Source organism: Oncorhynchus keta, chromosome 7 (assembly GCF_023373465.1).
Source record: "Oncorhynchus keta strain PuntledgeMale-10-30-2019 chromosome 7, Oket_V2, whole genome shotgun sequence".
Taxonomy (NCBI): domain Eukaryota; kingdom Metazoa; phylum Chordata; class Actinopteri; order Salmoniformes; family Salmonidae; genus Oncorhynchus; species Oncorhynchus keta.
The window spans coordinates 24934228-24948889 of record NC_068427.1 but is presented as its reverse complement, the minus strand read 5'-3'; the positions used below and the strand labels follow the sequence as shown (position 1 = coordinate 24948889).

The 14662-nt window shown below is 43.1% G+C and overlaps 1 protein-coding gene across 1 annotated transcript; it reads right to left on the bottom strand.

Annotated features, from left to right (window-relative positions):
- Positions 1 to 57: 57 nt before the first annotated feature.
- Positions 58 to 2067, bottom strand: LOC118386193 (uncharacterized). The gene is made up of 4 exons (XM_052522348.1): positions 1863 to 2067; positions 1361 to 1380; positions 1211 to 1254; positions 58 to 520 (listed from the first exon to the last, which is right to left on the bottom strand). The coding sequence occupies exons 1-4, from the start codon at positions 1889 to 1891 to the stop codon at positions 347 to 349; spliced, it is 267 nt and encodes an 88-aa protein (XP_052378308.1). The 5' UTR covers positions 1892 to 2067; the 3' UTR covers positions 58 to 346.
- Positions 2068 to 14662: the final 12595 nt, after the last annotated feature.

The following is a 14662-nucleotide window of genomic DNA, read 5'->3' as shown; positions in this document are numbered from 1 at the left end:
CTTTGAATCTCTGGCCTGTATGTTCCCTCTGTCAAGAGGCCAAATAAACCACATTGAAAGTTTGAACTAAAGCATCCGTTTCTCTTAGGGAAAAAAATGTAAACATTAACATAAGCATAATGTGACTGTAAAACATAATTAAACACAACTATAAAAGCACACCATTCCTGCAACCACACTGCATCAAAAGTTCCATTTGTGGGCGCTATCATAGTCACATCTAGGGTCTTTTGGTCCAGGAGGGTGCTGTCCAGCTTGCCCCAGGCCTATGTCCACCTTGCATCTCCATTGTCCCCCTTCAAAATGTCCCCCCCCCCACACACACACACACACATTGTACATGAGGTCAGCCCATGAAGACATAGTCATCTGCACAGTCTTCTTTAATTAACGACTGGTGGGCGAGGCAAGTTGGAGGTTTAACAATGGCGTAGTCACAGTCGTTAGGGTGAGAATCTATTATGACACCTGTTGTCTTGGTGTTGCTATGGTCAATGGTGGCGTATGTCACATCCTCTTCCTGTCACAAAATGGAAACAATGAGGTGAAACAAAAGTTATGTTGTAATTGTCTTAAATAAGCTTCCTTTCCTTGTATCTTTTCCTTTATGATGAGGGCCAGGAATTATCCCTGACCACGTGACCTGATCAGGAAAACTTGTTGGCTAAAATAGAATATACATTTTTAAAATAACTCCTCTCCCCCATGACCACTGATCTAGTGAGAATGTATCACAGGTGAATTGGATAATTTTAGACTGATAAGGAAGCTTCTGTACTTGTTGAATATGTAGCACACAGACACACATTATCTGTGTATATCAGACAGCGGTTTTGACTATGATCTACTTCTTTGCACACTTTTTGAACCATGAATACAGCCTTTTATACTACAGAATCCACCTCTCACCTGACAAGCAAAACAAACATGCTGTGAACTTTATCTAACATACTTATTATACATCATCCATATCTTTTACAACTGTCGCTACTTGTTTGAAGAGCCCAAAAAAGTCATTTTCTAACTGTGATCCAGCGAGAGACAGAATTATACACACACGCAAACATGCATGTATTATTGAAAAGCATTGAAAATAATTGGAATTTCAGTGTACTTCTTGAATTTAAATGAAATTGGCCCTAACCCAATACAACTCAGTGTTATATCATCCATGTGTTTGGACATGCCAAATATTGTTTGTACTTCATACCTTCTTTTCTGTGTCTGGGCTGCTATGATCATCACTGTCATCTCCTGAAGAGAATCATACACGTAGCCATGTTTTTATTTCATTTTAACAAATACTTTAAAGCATAACAAGAAAATGTACATACTTTTATAAAAGAAGTAGAAGTATTACCATCTTTATTTTTCTTCTTCCTGAAAAAAGGAAACAGAGGACAAAGTTTATACATGTCATTCACTACTCACTCTAACAACAGAGAAGAGTGTAAATTGAATTGGTCACCCAACAGAAATGGGAGAGAGAGCTGTCACAATGTGTGCACTTCAAATGAAAACATATTACTATTAAAGAGTTTTAATGAGTATTCACTGCAAAGTTATTGTTAAAAATAACTTCCTGGAAGATGCTGCTAGACAGGCCCTACTCAACACTATTGCTGCAACAGGAAGCTCTGTACAAATGCTTGTATACGTACTCAGGCAGGCCATATGCCCTGTCAGCTACAGGCCATCACCTCTCTGAGACCAACAAGAAAGTCATGTACACTTACAGCCACTTTTTCAAAATAGATCAACTACAGCAAGACAGTTTTGAAAGAAGCAGAACACACTAACAAGAACAAACCAAATGTGTGCGTGTTTGGTGTGTGAGTGCATGTTCCTCAGGGAGTGCTCACCTCAGTGTACCACATATATAGTTTCCCATGGTAAGTCAGCTGATCCGGGGTGCCCGGGTTGGATGGCGCTCAGAACGTGCCAGGTGTCGGGGTCGTGGTGCCACGACAACTCTGCTCTGTCGCCGTTAACTATTAACTGACACAAGATAGAGTGTGGAAGAACACACATCAGTCAGAGAGAGAGAAGGAGAGCGACAACGGTATGTTTGATATACTGATTTCCTGTGCTCTGTGGTTTACAGCAGCACTCCACACACACACACGCACGGTAAGATAGCATGTTTTTTATTTAACTAGGCAAGTCAGTTAAGAAAAAAGTCTTATTTACAATGACGGCCTAGGAACAGGAGTTTTAACTGCCTGTTAAAATAAAATAAAATAAAATTGTATTTATCACGTGTCGAATACAACAGGTGTAAACCTTACAGTGAAATGCTTACTTACAAGACCTTAACCAACAATGCAGTTAAGAAGAAAAGTTAACAAAGTTATCAACAGTTCTGTGGGCGTATGTTCAATACTCACATGCAAACTTCAACTGAACCAACAATGTTGTCGTAGTTTGTGATGGTGTCATCATGTTCACACACACACACACACACACACACACACACACACACACACACACACACACACACACACACACACACACACACACACACACACACACACACACACACACACACACACACACACACACACACACCTAACCACTTCTGACTAAGGCAAAACAGTTGCCAGTACAATACTCACGTGCAAACTTTAACTGAACCAACAATGTTGTAGTTTGAGATGGTGTTATCATCCATGTTCCAAAAAGTCTCAGTTCTTTGCAACTGGGTGTGTACACCATGCAAACTGCAAACCGTAACTGTCACAGTCATAAATCAAAATGGATTGGTCATGTAAACAGTTTAGCAGATGTTATAGCGGGTGTGCAGCGAAATGCTTGTACTTGCTCCTAACAGTGCAGTAAAAATGATAAACAAGTACACAATCAAAAACTAGAAACAAGAAATCATGAATGTCACAATTAATATACACTGCTCAAAAAAATAAAGGGAACACTTAAACAACACAATGTAACTCAAAGTCAATCACACTTCTGTGAAATCAAACTGTCCACTTAGGAAGCAACACTGATTGACAATAAATTTCACATGCTGTTGTGCAAATGGAATAGACAACAGGTGGAAATTATAGGCAATTAGCAAGACACCCCCAATAAAGGAGTGGTTCTGCAGGTGATAACCACAGACCACTTCTTAGTTCCTATGCTTCCTGGCCGATGTTTTGGTCACTTTTGAATGCTGGCGGTGCTTTCACTCTAGTGGTAGCATGAGACGGAGTCTACAACCCACACAAGTGGCTCAGGTAGTGCAGCTCATCCAGGATGGCACATCAATGCGAGCTTTGGCAAGAAGGTTTGCTGTGTCTGTCAGCGTAGTGTCCAGAGCATGGAGGCGCTACCAGGAGACCGGCCAGTACATCAGGAGACGTGGAGGAGGCCGTAGGAGGGCAACAACCCAGCAGCAGGACCGCTACCTCCACCTTTGTGCAATGGGGAGCAGGAGGAGCACTGTCAAAGCCCTGCAAAATGACCTCCAGCAGGCCACAAATGTGCATGTGTCTGCTCAAACGGTCAGAAACAGACTCCATGAGGGTGGTATGAGTGGCCAACGTCCACAGGTGGGGGTTGTGCTTACAGCCCAACACCGTGCAGGACGTTTGGCATTTGCCAGAGAACACCAAGATTGGCAAATTCACCACTGGTGCCCTGTGCTCTTCACAGATGAAAGCAGGTTCACACTGAGCACATGTGACAGACGTGACAGTCTGGAGACGCTGTGGAGAACGTTCTGCTGCCTGCAACATCCTCCAGCATGACCGGTTTGGCGGTGGGTCAGTCATGGTGTGGGGTGGCATTTCTTTGGGGGGCCGCACAGCCCTCCATGTGCTCGCCAGAGGTAGCCTGACTGCCATTAGGTACCGAGATGAGATCCTCAGACCCTTTGTGAGACCATATGCTGGTGCGGTTGGCCCTGGGTTCCTCCTAATGCAAGACAATGCTAGACCTCATGTGGCTGGAGTGTGTCAGCAGTTTCTGCAAGAGCAAGGCATTGATGCTATGGACTGGCCTGCCCGTTCCCCAGACCTGAATCCAATTGAGCACATCTGGGACATCATGTCTCGCTCCATCCACCAACGCCACATTGCACCACAGACTGTCCAGGAGTTGGCGGATGCTTTTGTCCAAGTCTGGGAGGAGATCCCTCAGGAGACCATCCGCCATCTCATCAGGAGCATGCCCAGGCGTTGTAGGGAGGTCATACAGGCACGTGGAGGCCACACACACTACTGAGCCTCATTTGGACTTGTTTTAAGGACATTACATCAAAGTTGGATCAGCCTGTAGTGTGGTTTTCCACTTTAATTTTGAGTGTGACTCCAAATCCAGACCTCCATGGGTTGATAAATTCGATTTCCATTGATAATTTTTGTGTGATTTTGTTGTCAGCACATTCAACTATGTAAGGAAAAAATATTTAATAAGAATATTTCATTCATTCAGATCTAGGATGTGTTATTTTAATGTTCCCTTTATTTTTTGAGCAGTGTATATATATATATCATTCCAGCAGTGTATATCATTTCATATATCATTGAATTGCCTCTCCTGGCTAATCAAGGAATGATATACTTATCACACTCAAAATGTGTGTGCGTGTGTGTGTGTGTGTGTGTTTGTGTGTGTTTGTGTGTGTGTAGCTATCAGTCTTATAGGAAGGGTTACAGTTATGTCAAATATCACTGGATTGCATGATTTCAAAGAGGAAACCAAGGAAAAGGACAACTTTCCTTTCTCTCTCTGTCTCAATCTGGTTCAGTCTCAGGTGAATGGACATCAGAGAGCTCAGACAAGGAACATCAAAGCTTTGTTTGCAGTAATTATTCCACACATTCCTGTTCAGGTGTGAGACTGAAAGACATTCAAATGAAAGAAGGAGACATGTACAGTGCCTTCAGAAATTATTCACGCCCCTTATTCTACATTTTGTTGTGTTACAGCCAGAATACAAAATTAATTAAATAGATTCATTTTCTCACAATCTTTGGAAGCAATTACAGCTGTGAGACATTTTGGGGTAAGTCTCTATGAGCTTTGCACACCTGGATTGTCATTTGGATTGGCATTTGCACATGATTATTTAAAAAAATTCTTCAAGAGCTATCAAGGTGGTTGTTGATCATGGCTAGACCTCCATTTTCAAGTCTTGCCATAGATTGTCAAGCCAATTTAACCTGTTACTCCTACCCCCTACTTTTTCGAACATTCTGTTAAAAATTGAGCAACATTTCAGCGCCCTGCTGCTCATGCCAGGAATATAGTATATGCATATGATTAGTATGTGTGGATAGAAAACACTCAGACGTTTATAAAACTGGTTAAATCACAGCTGTGACTATAACAGAATGTGCGTTTCATCGAAAAGCGCAGGAAAATCTGATCACTGAAAATTGGAAAATATATCAATGCGCCACTTGCATGTATTGTCTACGGGAAAGCAAATTACCTGGAGCCAAGATTGCAATTCCTACAGCTTCCACACGATGTCAACAGTCTTGTCATTTGCCTAGGCTTTGTTTCTTGGTCAAACGAAGAAGAGACAGCCCATTTCTTCCGGTCTCGGACCGGATATTTTGGTTGAGATTTACCCGGACATTATTTCCAGACGTACCCGTATAGAATATACTTCGCCTCGTGATCAATTTGATCGCTTATTAACGTTTACTAATACCTAAAGTTGCATTACAAAAGTATTTCGAAGTGTTTTGTGAAAGTTTATCGTCAACTTTTTTAATTTAAAAAAATGACGTTACGTTATAAGACGCTATTTTTTTCTGTTTATCACACAGTCTTCATAGATCGATATCTAGGCTATATATGGACCAATTTAATCGAAAAAAAGACCCAATAGTGATTATGGGACATCTAGGAGTGCCAACAAAGAAGATGGTCAAAGGTAATGAATGTTTTATATTTTATTTGTGCGGTTTGTGTAGCGCCGACTATGCTAATTATTTTGTTTACGTCCCCTGCGGGTCTTTTGGGGTGTTACATGCTATCAGATAATAGCTTCTCATGCTTTTGCCGAAAAGCATTTAAAAAATCTGACTTGTTACCTGGATTCACATCGAGTGTAGCTTTAATTCAATACCCTGCATGTGTATTTTAATGAACGTTTGAGTTTTAACTAGTACTATTAGCATTTAGCGTAGCGCATTTGCATTTCCAGATGTCTAGATGGGACGCCTGCGTGTCAGGTAGGAGCAAGAGGTTAAGTCCAAACTGTAACTAGGCCACTCAGGAACATTCAGTGTCGTCTTGGTAAGCAACTCCAGTGTATATTTGGCCTTGTGTTTTCGGCTGTTGTCGTGCTAATAAGTACATTTGTCTCCCAGTGTCTGTTGGAAAGCAGACTGAACCAGGTTTTCCTGTGGATCTTGCCTGCACTTAGGTCTATTCCATTTATTTTTATACTAATAAAACTTCTCTGATGACAAGCATATCCATAACATGTTACAGCCACCACTTTAGATTGTACAAAACAATAAAAGAATGTTGAGCGAAAGCCAGGATAATCATTTGTCAATTGTATGTAACTGCCGCGTTCTCGTTTTCTTACCTCCTGTCATACGGCATTCTGGTACTTGCAATCAATAGCCTAATCCAATACTAACCAAATAAACAGAAATATGTACATAGTTCTCTCAATCTCCATCACATTAATACAAATTATTTAACTGTAAACATTAACTCTGTTAATCATTAACGTAACAATGGGTTACTGAGTATATCAATTAAATAGGCCTTCTCAACTAAGTCCTTGAGGCAGTACGGACTGAACATTACCTAATCAGGCCACCTTGGCCTGGAAACAGTTCCTAAATCTTCCTAGTTTCCAAGTGTGTCTGGGTGTGGGCTGTGGTGTGTCACAGCAGTGTGCTGACTTTAGATCCAGCAAGTAGTCTCTTCGCCAGCTGTTCCAGAAGCTGGTCACAAGTCTCTGCCTATACTTCTATATACGTTTCATTTCCTCGTTGTTGAGCGTTGGGTGCTGAGCGTCAGCCGGAAATGGCTTGGGCAAAGAGGTTAGTCTTTTACCCACGAGGAAGCGTGCTGGTGTCAGGGGTTGTCATTTATCCACTTCATTGTGAACGAAGGTCAGAGGCCTAGAATTTAGGATAGCTTCACCCTCTGTCAGGACTGTGCACATCTCTTCAAAGTTTAACGAAGCTTTCCCGAGAACCTTTCGCAGGCATGTTTTCACTGACCTGACGAGTCTTTCCCAGAATCCGCCCCACCAGGCTGCTCGCTCTGCAATGAACCTCCAGGTGATGCCCCTTTCTGAGAAGAACGGCACAAGTTGGGGCTCTTTGATTGCTTTCCACAGCTCTTTCAAGTCCTGATCAGCTCTTTTGAACGTTTTTGCATTGTCCGAATAGATTACATTGTATAATGCTCTCGTTGAGATTAATCTTTTCAGAACTAACAGGAATATCTATGTTAACTGATCTGAGACTAGTTCCAACTACACTGCTCTGGTTACAGCACAAGTGAACAGCACAACGTATGACTTCTTCACAGAACCATTTTCTTTCACGTAGAGTGGTCCTGCAAAATCCACACCTGTGACATCAAATGGTGGAGATTCAGTTCTGTCTTTTGGTAAAGGCGCATTGACCTGCTGTCTGCCCCTTACCTTGAATCTCTTGCAGACTATACATCTTGCCACTGTGCTCTTGACTAGCTGCCTTCCACGCAAGATCCAGTATCGCTCTCTGATTTGTACTAGAGTGTCTCTTACTCCAGAAGGCATCCCATTTTTCATGATTCTGAGTATCTGTGCTTGTTGTGCAGAATCTATGAGTGCTGCTCTCTGAATGTGAAGTTGGACTGTTGCAGTCTTCCTCCGAAACGGAGTAGTTTGTGTTCATCTAGGAACAGTCTCAGTTCTCCGATTTTACAGTCATTGTTTAGGCTTTTTCCTGACTTCAGTAGTTCGATTTCCTGACTAAAACTCTGTCTTGTGTTACCATGAATCAGTATTTTTCTGCCTCCAACAGTTCATCAGCAGTCAGTTCACCTCGCATCTTTATGTTTGTACAAGCATTGGCTATGAATATCTTTATCCAGGCGATCACTCTAAGAGATGGGTTCAGTGATGTCTGTGCTGTTTGCTGTAAGCAGTACAGTGACCTGGCGAATGGACTCGAGGGCAGGCAGAGGTTGGTAATCCAAGACAGCATCAAACAGGGACAGAACGGCAGGCAGGCTCAGGGTCAGGGCAGGCAGAATGGTCAGATGGGGTGGAGACAAGCACAAGACAGGTGAAACAGATCAGGGAGTGACCGTACCCCTACCCTCTCTAGGGGCGCCACCTGGAGTCCTACCCGGGCACATATCTAGTTGACCGTGGTGCCGGCAGCAGAACTCAGTGATGAGGGCTGGGTCCAGGATGTTCTTAGCGGGGACCCAGCACCTCTCCTCTGGGCCATAACCTTACCAGTCAACCAGGTACAGGAATTCCTGAGGTTGAACACTCAGGAGGCACCTCACAGTGTACGCCAGATTGCCGTCGATGAGATGGGGAAGATGCGTGGGCCTGGAAAAAGGAGACTAAGGGCTGTGAGACAGAGGTTTGATCCTAGACACATGAAAAGTGGAATGAGTGTCACGAAATGGCTCGTAGCCCGTAACAAAAAGGGAGACAATGCAGAGATCAAGGAATAACAAAAATATATTTATTAACTAAAGTATACTATATACAATTAACAATGGTGTGTTTAGTGTAATCAGTAGTGTAAGTGAGTGGTTGCGTGCATACAGTCAGGTCCATAAATATTTGGACATTGACCAAGTATTATCATTTTGGCTCTGTACGCCACCACATTGGATTTGAAAGGAAACAGACTTTCAGCTTTAATTTAAGGTTATTTGCATCCAAATCAGTTGAACGGTGTAGGAATTACAGGACTTTTTTTTTACATGTGCCACCCCAATTTTAGGGGCTCCAAAGTATTTGGACAAACTAACATAATCCTAAATTAAATTGTGAGTTTTAATACTTAGTTGAAAATCCTTTGCAGTCAATGACTGCTTGAAGTCTGGAACCCAAAGACATCATCAGATGCTCGGTTTCCTCCCTGGTGATAACAGGGCTTTACTGCAGCTGTCTTCAGTTCCTGCTTGTTATTGGGGCGTTTTGCCTTCAGCAAGTGAATTACATGCTCAATTGGATTCAGGTCAGGTGATATTTTTTTTAACCTTTATTTAACTAGGCAAGTCAGTTAAGAACAAATACTTATTTTCAATGACGGCCTAGGAACAGTGGGTTAACTGCCTGTTCAGGGGCAGAATGACAGATTTGGACCTTGTCAGCTCGGGGATTTGAAGTTGCAACCTTCCGGTTACTAGTCCAACGCTCTAACCACAAGGCAACCCTGCCGATTGACTTGGCCATTACAGAACATTCCACTTCTTTGCCTTAAAAAAAGTATTGGGTTGCTTCCGCAACATGCTTCGGGTCACTGTCCATCTGCACTGTGAAGCACCATCCAATGAGTTTTTAAGTATTTGGCTGCTTCTAAGCAGATAATATAGTCCTAAACACTTCAGAATTCATGATGCTGCTTGTAGTCACATCATCAATAAATACAAGGCAACCAGTTCCATTGGCAGCCTTACATGCCCACGCCATAACACTACCTCCACCATGCTTCACAGATGAGGTGGTATGCTTCGGATCATGAGCAGTTTATTTCCTTCTCCATACATCATTCTGGTACAAGTTGGTCTTTGTCTCATCAGTCCATAGGATGTTGTTCCAGAACTGTACAGGCTTTTTTAGATGTTGTTTGGCAAACTCTAATCTGGTCTTCCTGTTTGAGGCTTACCAATGGATTACATGTTGTGGTAAACCATCTGTATTTACTCTGGTGAAGTCTTCTCTTGAATGTTGACTTTGATACAGATACTTCTACCCCCTCGAGGATGTTCTTGATCTGGCGAATTGTTGTGGAAGGGTTTCTGTTCACCAGGGAAATAATTATTCTGTCATCACCCACAGTTGTTTTCCATGGTCTTACAGGCATTTTGGTGTTCCTGAGCTCACCAGTGCTGTTATGCACGTGAGTGAGGACCCAAAAGCGGTTTAACAAATACAGAGTCCTTTAATGTCAAAACACAGGGAAGACATAGATCCTCTTCAGATGTATATAATGGCAAAATAGACAACCCGCAGAGAGGGCGACAAAAGAATCATAAAGTCCTTCTGATAATTACAGAAGAGTCCCCTTCTTAGCAGCAGAGGAGAATAGCTGGGTTAGAGTCCCCTTCTTAGCAGCAGAGGAGAATAGCTGGGTGAGCGGCGACAGACTGCTGGTCTCTCTGGGTAGGCGCGGGTCGTAGAGGACAGAGGTACCTGATCACACGTAGCATCAGATGAACAGGTAGATTCCGACAGGACGGGAAGCAAACAAGACGATAGTTTGGTTCTGGCATGAGAAACTCAAACGAGAATCTGACAAAGACAGAAGCAGGAACAGAGAGAGAAATAGAGACCTAATCAGAGGGAAAAAGGGAACAGGTGGGAAAAGGGTGAACGAGGTAGTTAGAGAAGATGAGGAACAGCTGGGGGAAGGAGAGGAAGAGAAGGTAACCTAATACGACCAGCAGAGGGAGACGGAGTGAAGAGAAAGAACAGGAACAAGACATAATATGAAAATACATGACAAGTGCATTCTTTCTTTTTAAGAATGTACCAAATAGTTGATTTGGCCAACACAAATGTTTTTGCTATCTCTCTGATGGATTTGTTTGGATTGTTCAGCCTAGTGATGGCTTACTTCACTGCCAGTGACAAGTCTTTGGACTTCATATTGAGGGTTAACAGCAACAGATTCCAAATGCAAATGCCACACTTGAAATCAACTCTAGACCATTTATCTGCTTACTTGTAAATTAACTAAATGAGGGAAACACACCTGGAACAGCTGAGCTGCCAATTGTCCAATTACTTTTGGTCCCTTAAAAAGGGGGATCCACATATAAAAAGTGCTGTCATTCCTACCCTGTTCACACAAATTTGGATGCAAATTCCCTCAAATTAAAGCTTTACTCCAATATGCTGTGGTAGACAGCTAAAATAATAATAATAACTTGGTCAATGTCCAAATATTTATGGTCCTGACTGTAAATAATGATAATGAGGGGTGTTGAGAGGTCCCAAAACAATGAATGGGGGAAAGGTATATTTATCCCCGGGACACAGCCAAGCCCAGGTGTGTCCCATTTCATTGACGACCCACCCAGGTCCGCCCACCGACATCCTATTAAGGAAAACAAGAGCAAAGAGAAAGAATTCGGCAGACAGAGTGGGAGAATCTTAGAGATGGGGAAGGGCCGATAAAATGGGGGAAAGTTTACCGGACTCACCCGAAGGAGCAGATCCAGAATGGATAGCCATGCCCTCTGCCCAAGATGATAGCAGGGAGCAGACTTCCTCAATGACTGTCTACTGTGAGTAGACAGTCATTGAGGGATGGACAGCCATCTTCATGTGACAAGGCATCAAACACCACTCTCAGTTTTGTCGTCATCTTGTCCTCTCTGAGTATTTCATGTTGTCTGTGCTTGATGCATTATCCTTGGACATGTCCTCTGCCATATCCTGTTGCAAGTAGTCATCTACTACTTCATTGTATCTGCTGTACAACGATCACATCCTTCTTCGGTCTTTTCTTCAGACCTTCAAACTGTTTCTTGGCATTTCTATAGTTGTCTTGCAGTTCTGGCATTTCTTGATTCCATTGCAACTCCATGTGGTATAATCCATCTTTGAAGGTGGTTGTTCTCTTGAACCACTGTAGAGCCTCGTTTTCTTCTGGGTTCAGTGCTTTCTGGCCTGTGATACCCAGCTCCCAGAATGCATAAAGTTGTTTGGAGACTTGTGTGTCTTTTTCAAGTGGGATGAACATGCATGTTGTCTCGGCGACATTTGACATGGACACTGGTCCCTGCACCGACCATCCAAAAGTTGCTCTCCAAAGCAACCAACGTCTCTGTCAGTCGCTCCGCTCGGCCTGATACCATCTGCCAGTATTAATCTGCCCCTATCAGGACAGAGAGTTCAGGATAATTGTGATCTCCTGGAATGTCTGCAAGCTGCAGTCCCTTTCTATTGAATCTGCTCACTAGGAACCATCATCACAGCTGTGCACACTTGTGGGGTTTCAATTGCCTCTATTTAAATAATCTGCTGTTTGTCCCAGACATTCTCCAAGATGATTTTCATTGTGTTGGGTTGGGATGTTGCAGAGGAGTGAATTGTGTGAAGAGTGAGTGCCTCTTGTCTGATTACTGGTAGCTTCAGGCCCTTCATGTATGAAGCTTCTCTGACTACATCCATCGAGTAAGCAACGAGCTATCTTCCTGCCCGATGGGCCTTCTACCCATGCCTTTGCCGTTTGTAGCAACACAGTGTTCTGTCCATCTGGTTTCATATTCACTGAATGGGGAATAACTGAGGAAACAACAGCATCTGCAGAAACAGTAGGAGGTTGCACCTCACTCCTCTTACAGGTACACACAGCAATGTGACGTCTGCTTACACATGCTGCACGACACGTCTTTGACATTACAGAATTTTGCTATGTGTTTCTGTCCTAAACATACAAAGAATCTTCCCATTTTATTTTGTTTGTCTTTGCTTGTAGTAATATTGTGGTCAGGGCAGTTTTCTGATTTGGGGTCTGCACTGTCACAGAATAGACCGTTATGTTCCTTCTGGCTGACAGTGTGCATGGCTGCAACAGATGGCACGTTGGGTCTTCTTGTTTAAATTTCATTGGAGGAGCATGACTTATTCTATGGTTTGGTCTCTTTCTGTTGGTTGCATGATCTTGTCATTTGTAGTGCTTTCTCCCTGTTCTGAACCTCCTTCTGTAGGAAACAAACTTTTCTACTCCCCTCTGGTTCTAAACAACATTTGCCATGTTTCTGTCGATATTATGGAGTTAATTCGGAAAAAAGTTTGCGTTGTAATGACTTAATTTTCTGTGTTTTTCTTACCCAAACGTGATGAAGAAAACAGAGCGATTTATCTACACAAATAATCTTTTTGTAAAAACTGAACATTTGCTATCTAACTGAGAGTCTCCTAATTGAAAACATCTGAAGTTCTTCAAAGGTAAATTATTTTATTTGAATGCTTTTCTTGTTTTTGTGAAAATGTTGCATGCTGAATGCCAGGCTTAATGCTATGCTAGGCTATCAATACTGTTACACAAATGCTTGTTTAGCTATGGTTCAAAAGCATATTTTGAAAATCTGAGATGACAGTGTTGTTAACAAAAGGCTAAGCTTGAGAGCTAATATATTTATTTCATTTCGTTTGCGATTTTCATGAATAGTTAACGTTGCGTTATGCTAATGAGCTTGCGGAGAGAATTACACTCCTGGATACAGGTTTTTTTCGTAGCCAAACAAAACGGAGCGATTTGTCCTACACAAATAATATTTTTGTAAAAACTGAACATTTGCTATCTAACTGAGAGTCTCCTCATTGAAAACATCTCAAGTTCTTCAAAGGTAAATTATTTTATTTGAATGCTTTTCTTGTTTTTGTGAAATGTTGCATGCTGAATGCTAGGCTAAATGCTATGCTAGGCTATCAATACTCTTACACAAATGCTTGTTTAGCTATGGTTCGAAAGCATATTTTGAAAATCTGAGATGACATTGTTGTTAATCTGACAACTGCCGCTCGTCGAATGATTAACGGTTTATAATTACTTGATTAAATTAATCAGGCAATTATTAACTCATTATTAAGTGAGTCCAGGTGAGTCCAATAATGCTGCTGCACATGACGAGGGAAGGCAGGTGTGTGTGATGCAAGGCAATCTGGCGCCCTCAAGTGTCAGGGGGAGGGAAGAGTGGGAGCAGACGTGACAGTACCACCCCATCTAGGAGCGCCACCCATCGTCCCACCTGGGGGAACTGGCCGAGACATGGGCTCTGGGCAAGCCGGTTGGTGCGTGTGAGCCCAACCAACCGGCAGGAGCATGAGAGCCTGGCGAGCTGGCTGGGGCATGGAAGCCTGACGATCTGGCTGAGGCAAGATGCCTGTCAATCCCGCTGAGGAAGCCCGATGATAGGGAGGAAGGAGTGTGACGTGGGATGGGAAGCCGCCGAGCCAACCGAGGCAAGGAAACCTCTCGAGCCAGCCAGGGCGTGGAAGCCTGATGAGCTGTTTAGGCACCCCCGGTTCCATCAGTTGTGGAATCCACCCCAACGTCACCAACAAAACAAAAAAAACTATTGGATTGGCTGGGTGAATAAGAACTGACAATCCGGCTGATGCCCGACGAGGGATGAGGGGCATCCGAGCCAACCGGGGCAAGGAAACCTCTCGAGCCAGCTAGGGCATGGAAGCCTGACGAGCTGGCTCGGCACCCCCTGTTCCATCGGTGGCGACCCAGAGCCGCTACCACCATACCAACCAGAACACCAGTAATCCCCGATGCTTTGTATGATGGCTGCTGCATTCTGTCACATGGGTTGACGCTGGAGAACCGAATCAGGTACAGGGAGTAACATTTAATAAGTACAGACATAGAACGAGACAGGAACAGCGACAGAAAACAGCGACAAAAACCAATCAATGAAGCTGCAGGGAACAGAGCGGGGGAACTGACAAATATAGGGGAGGAAATAAACAGGTGATAAGTGAGTC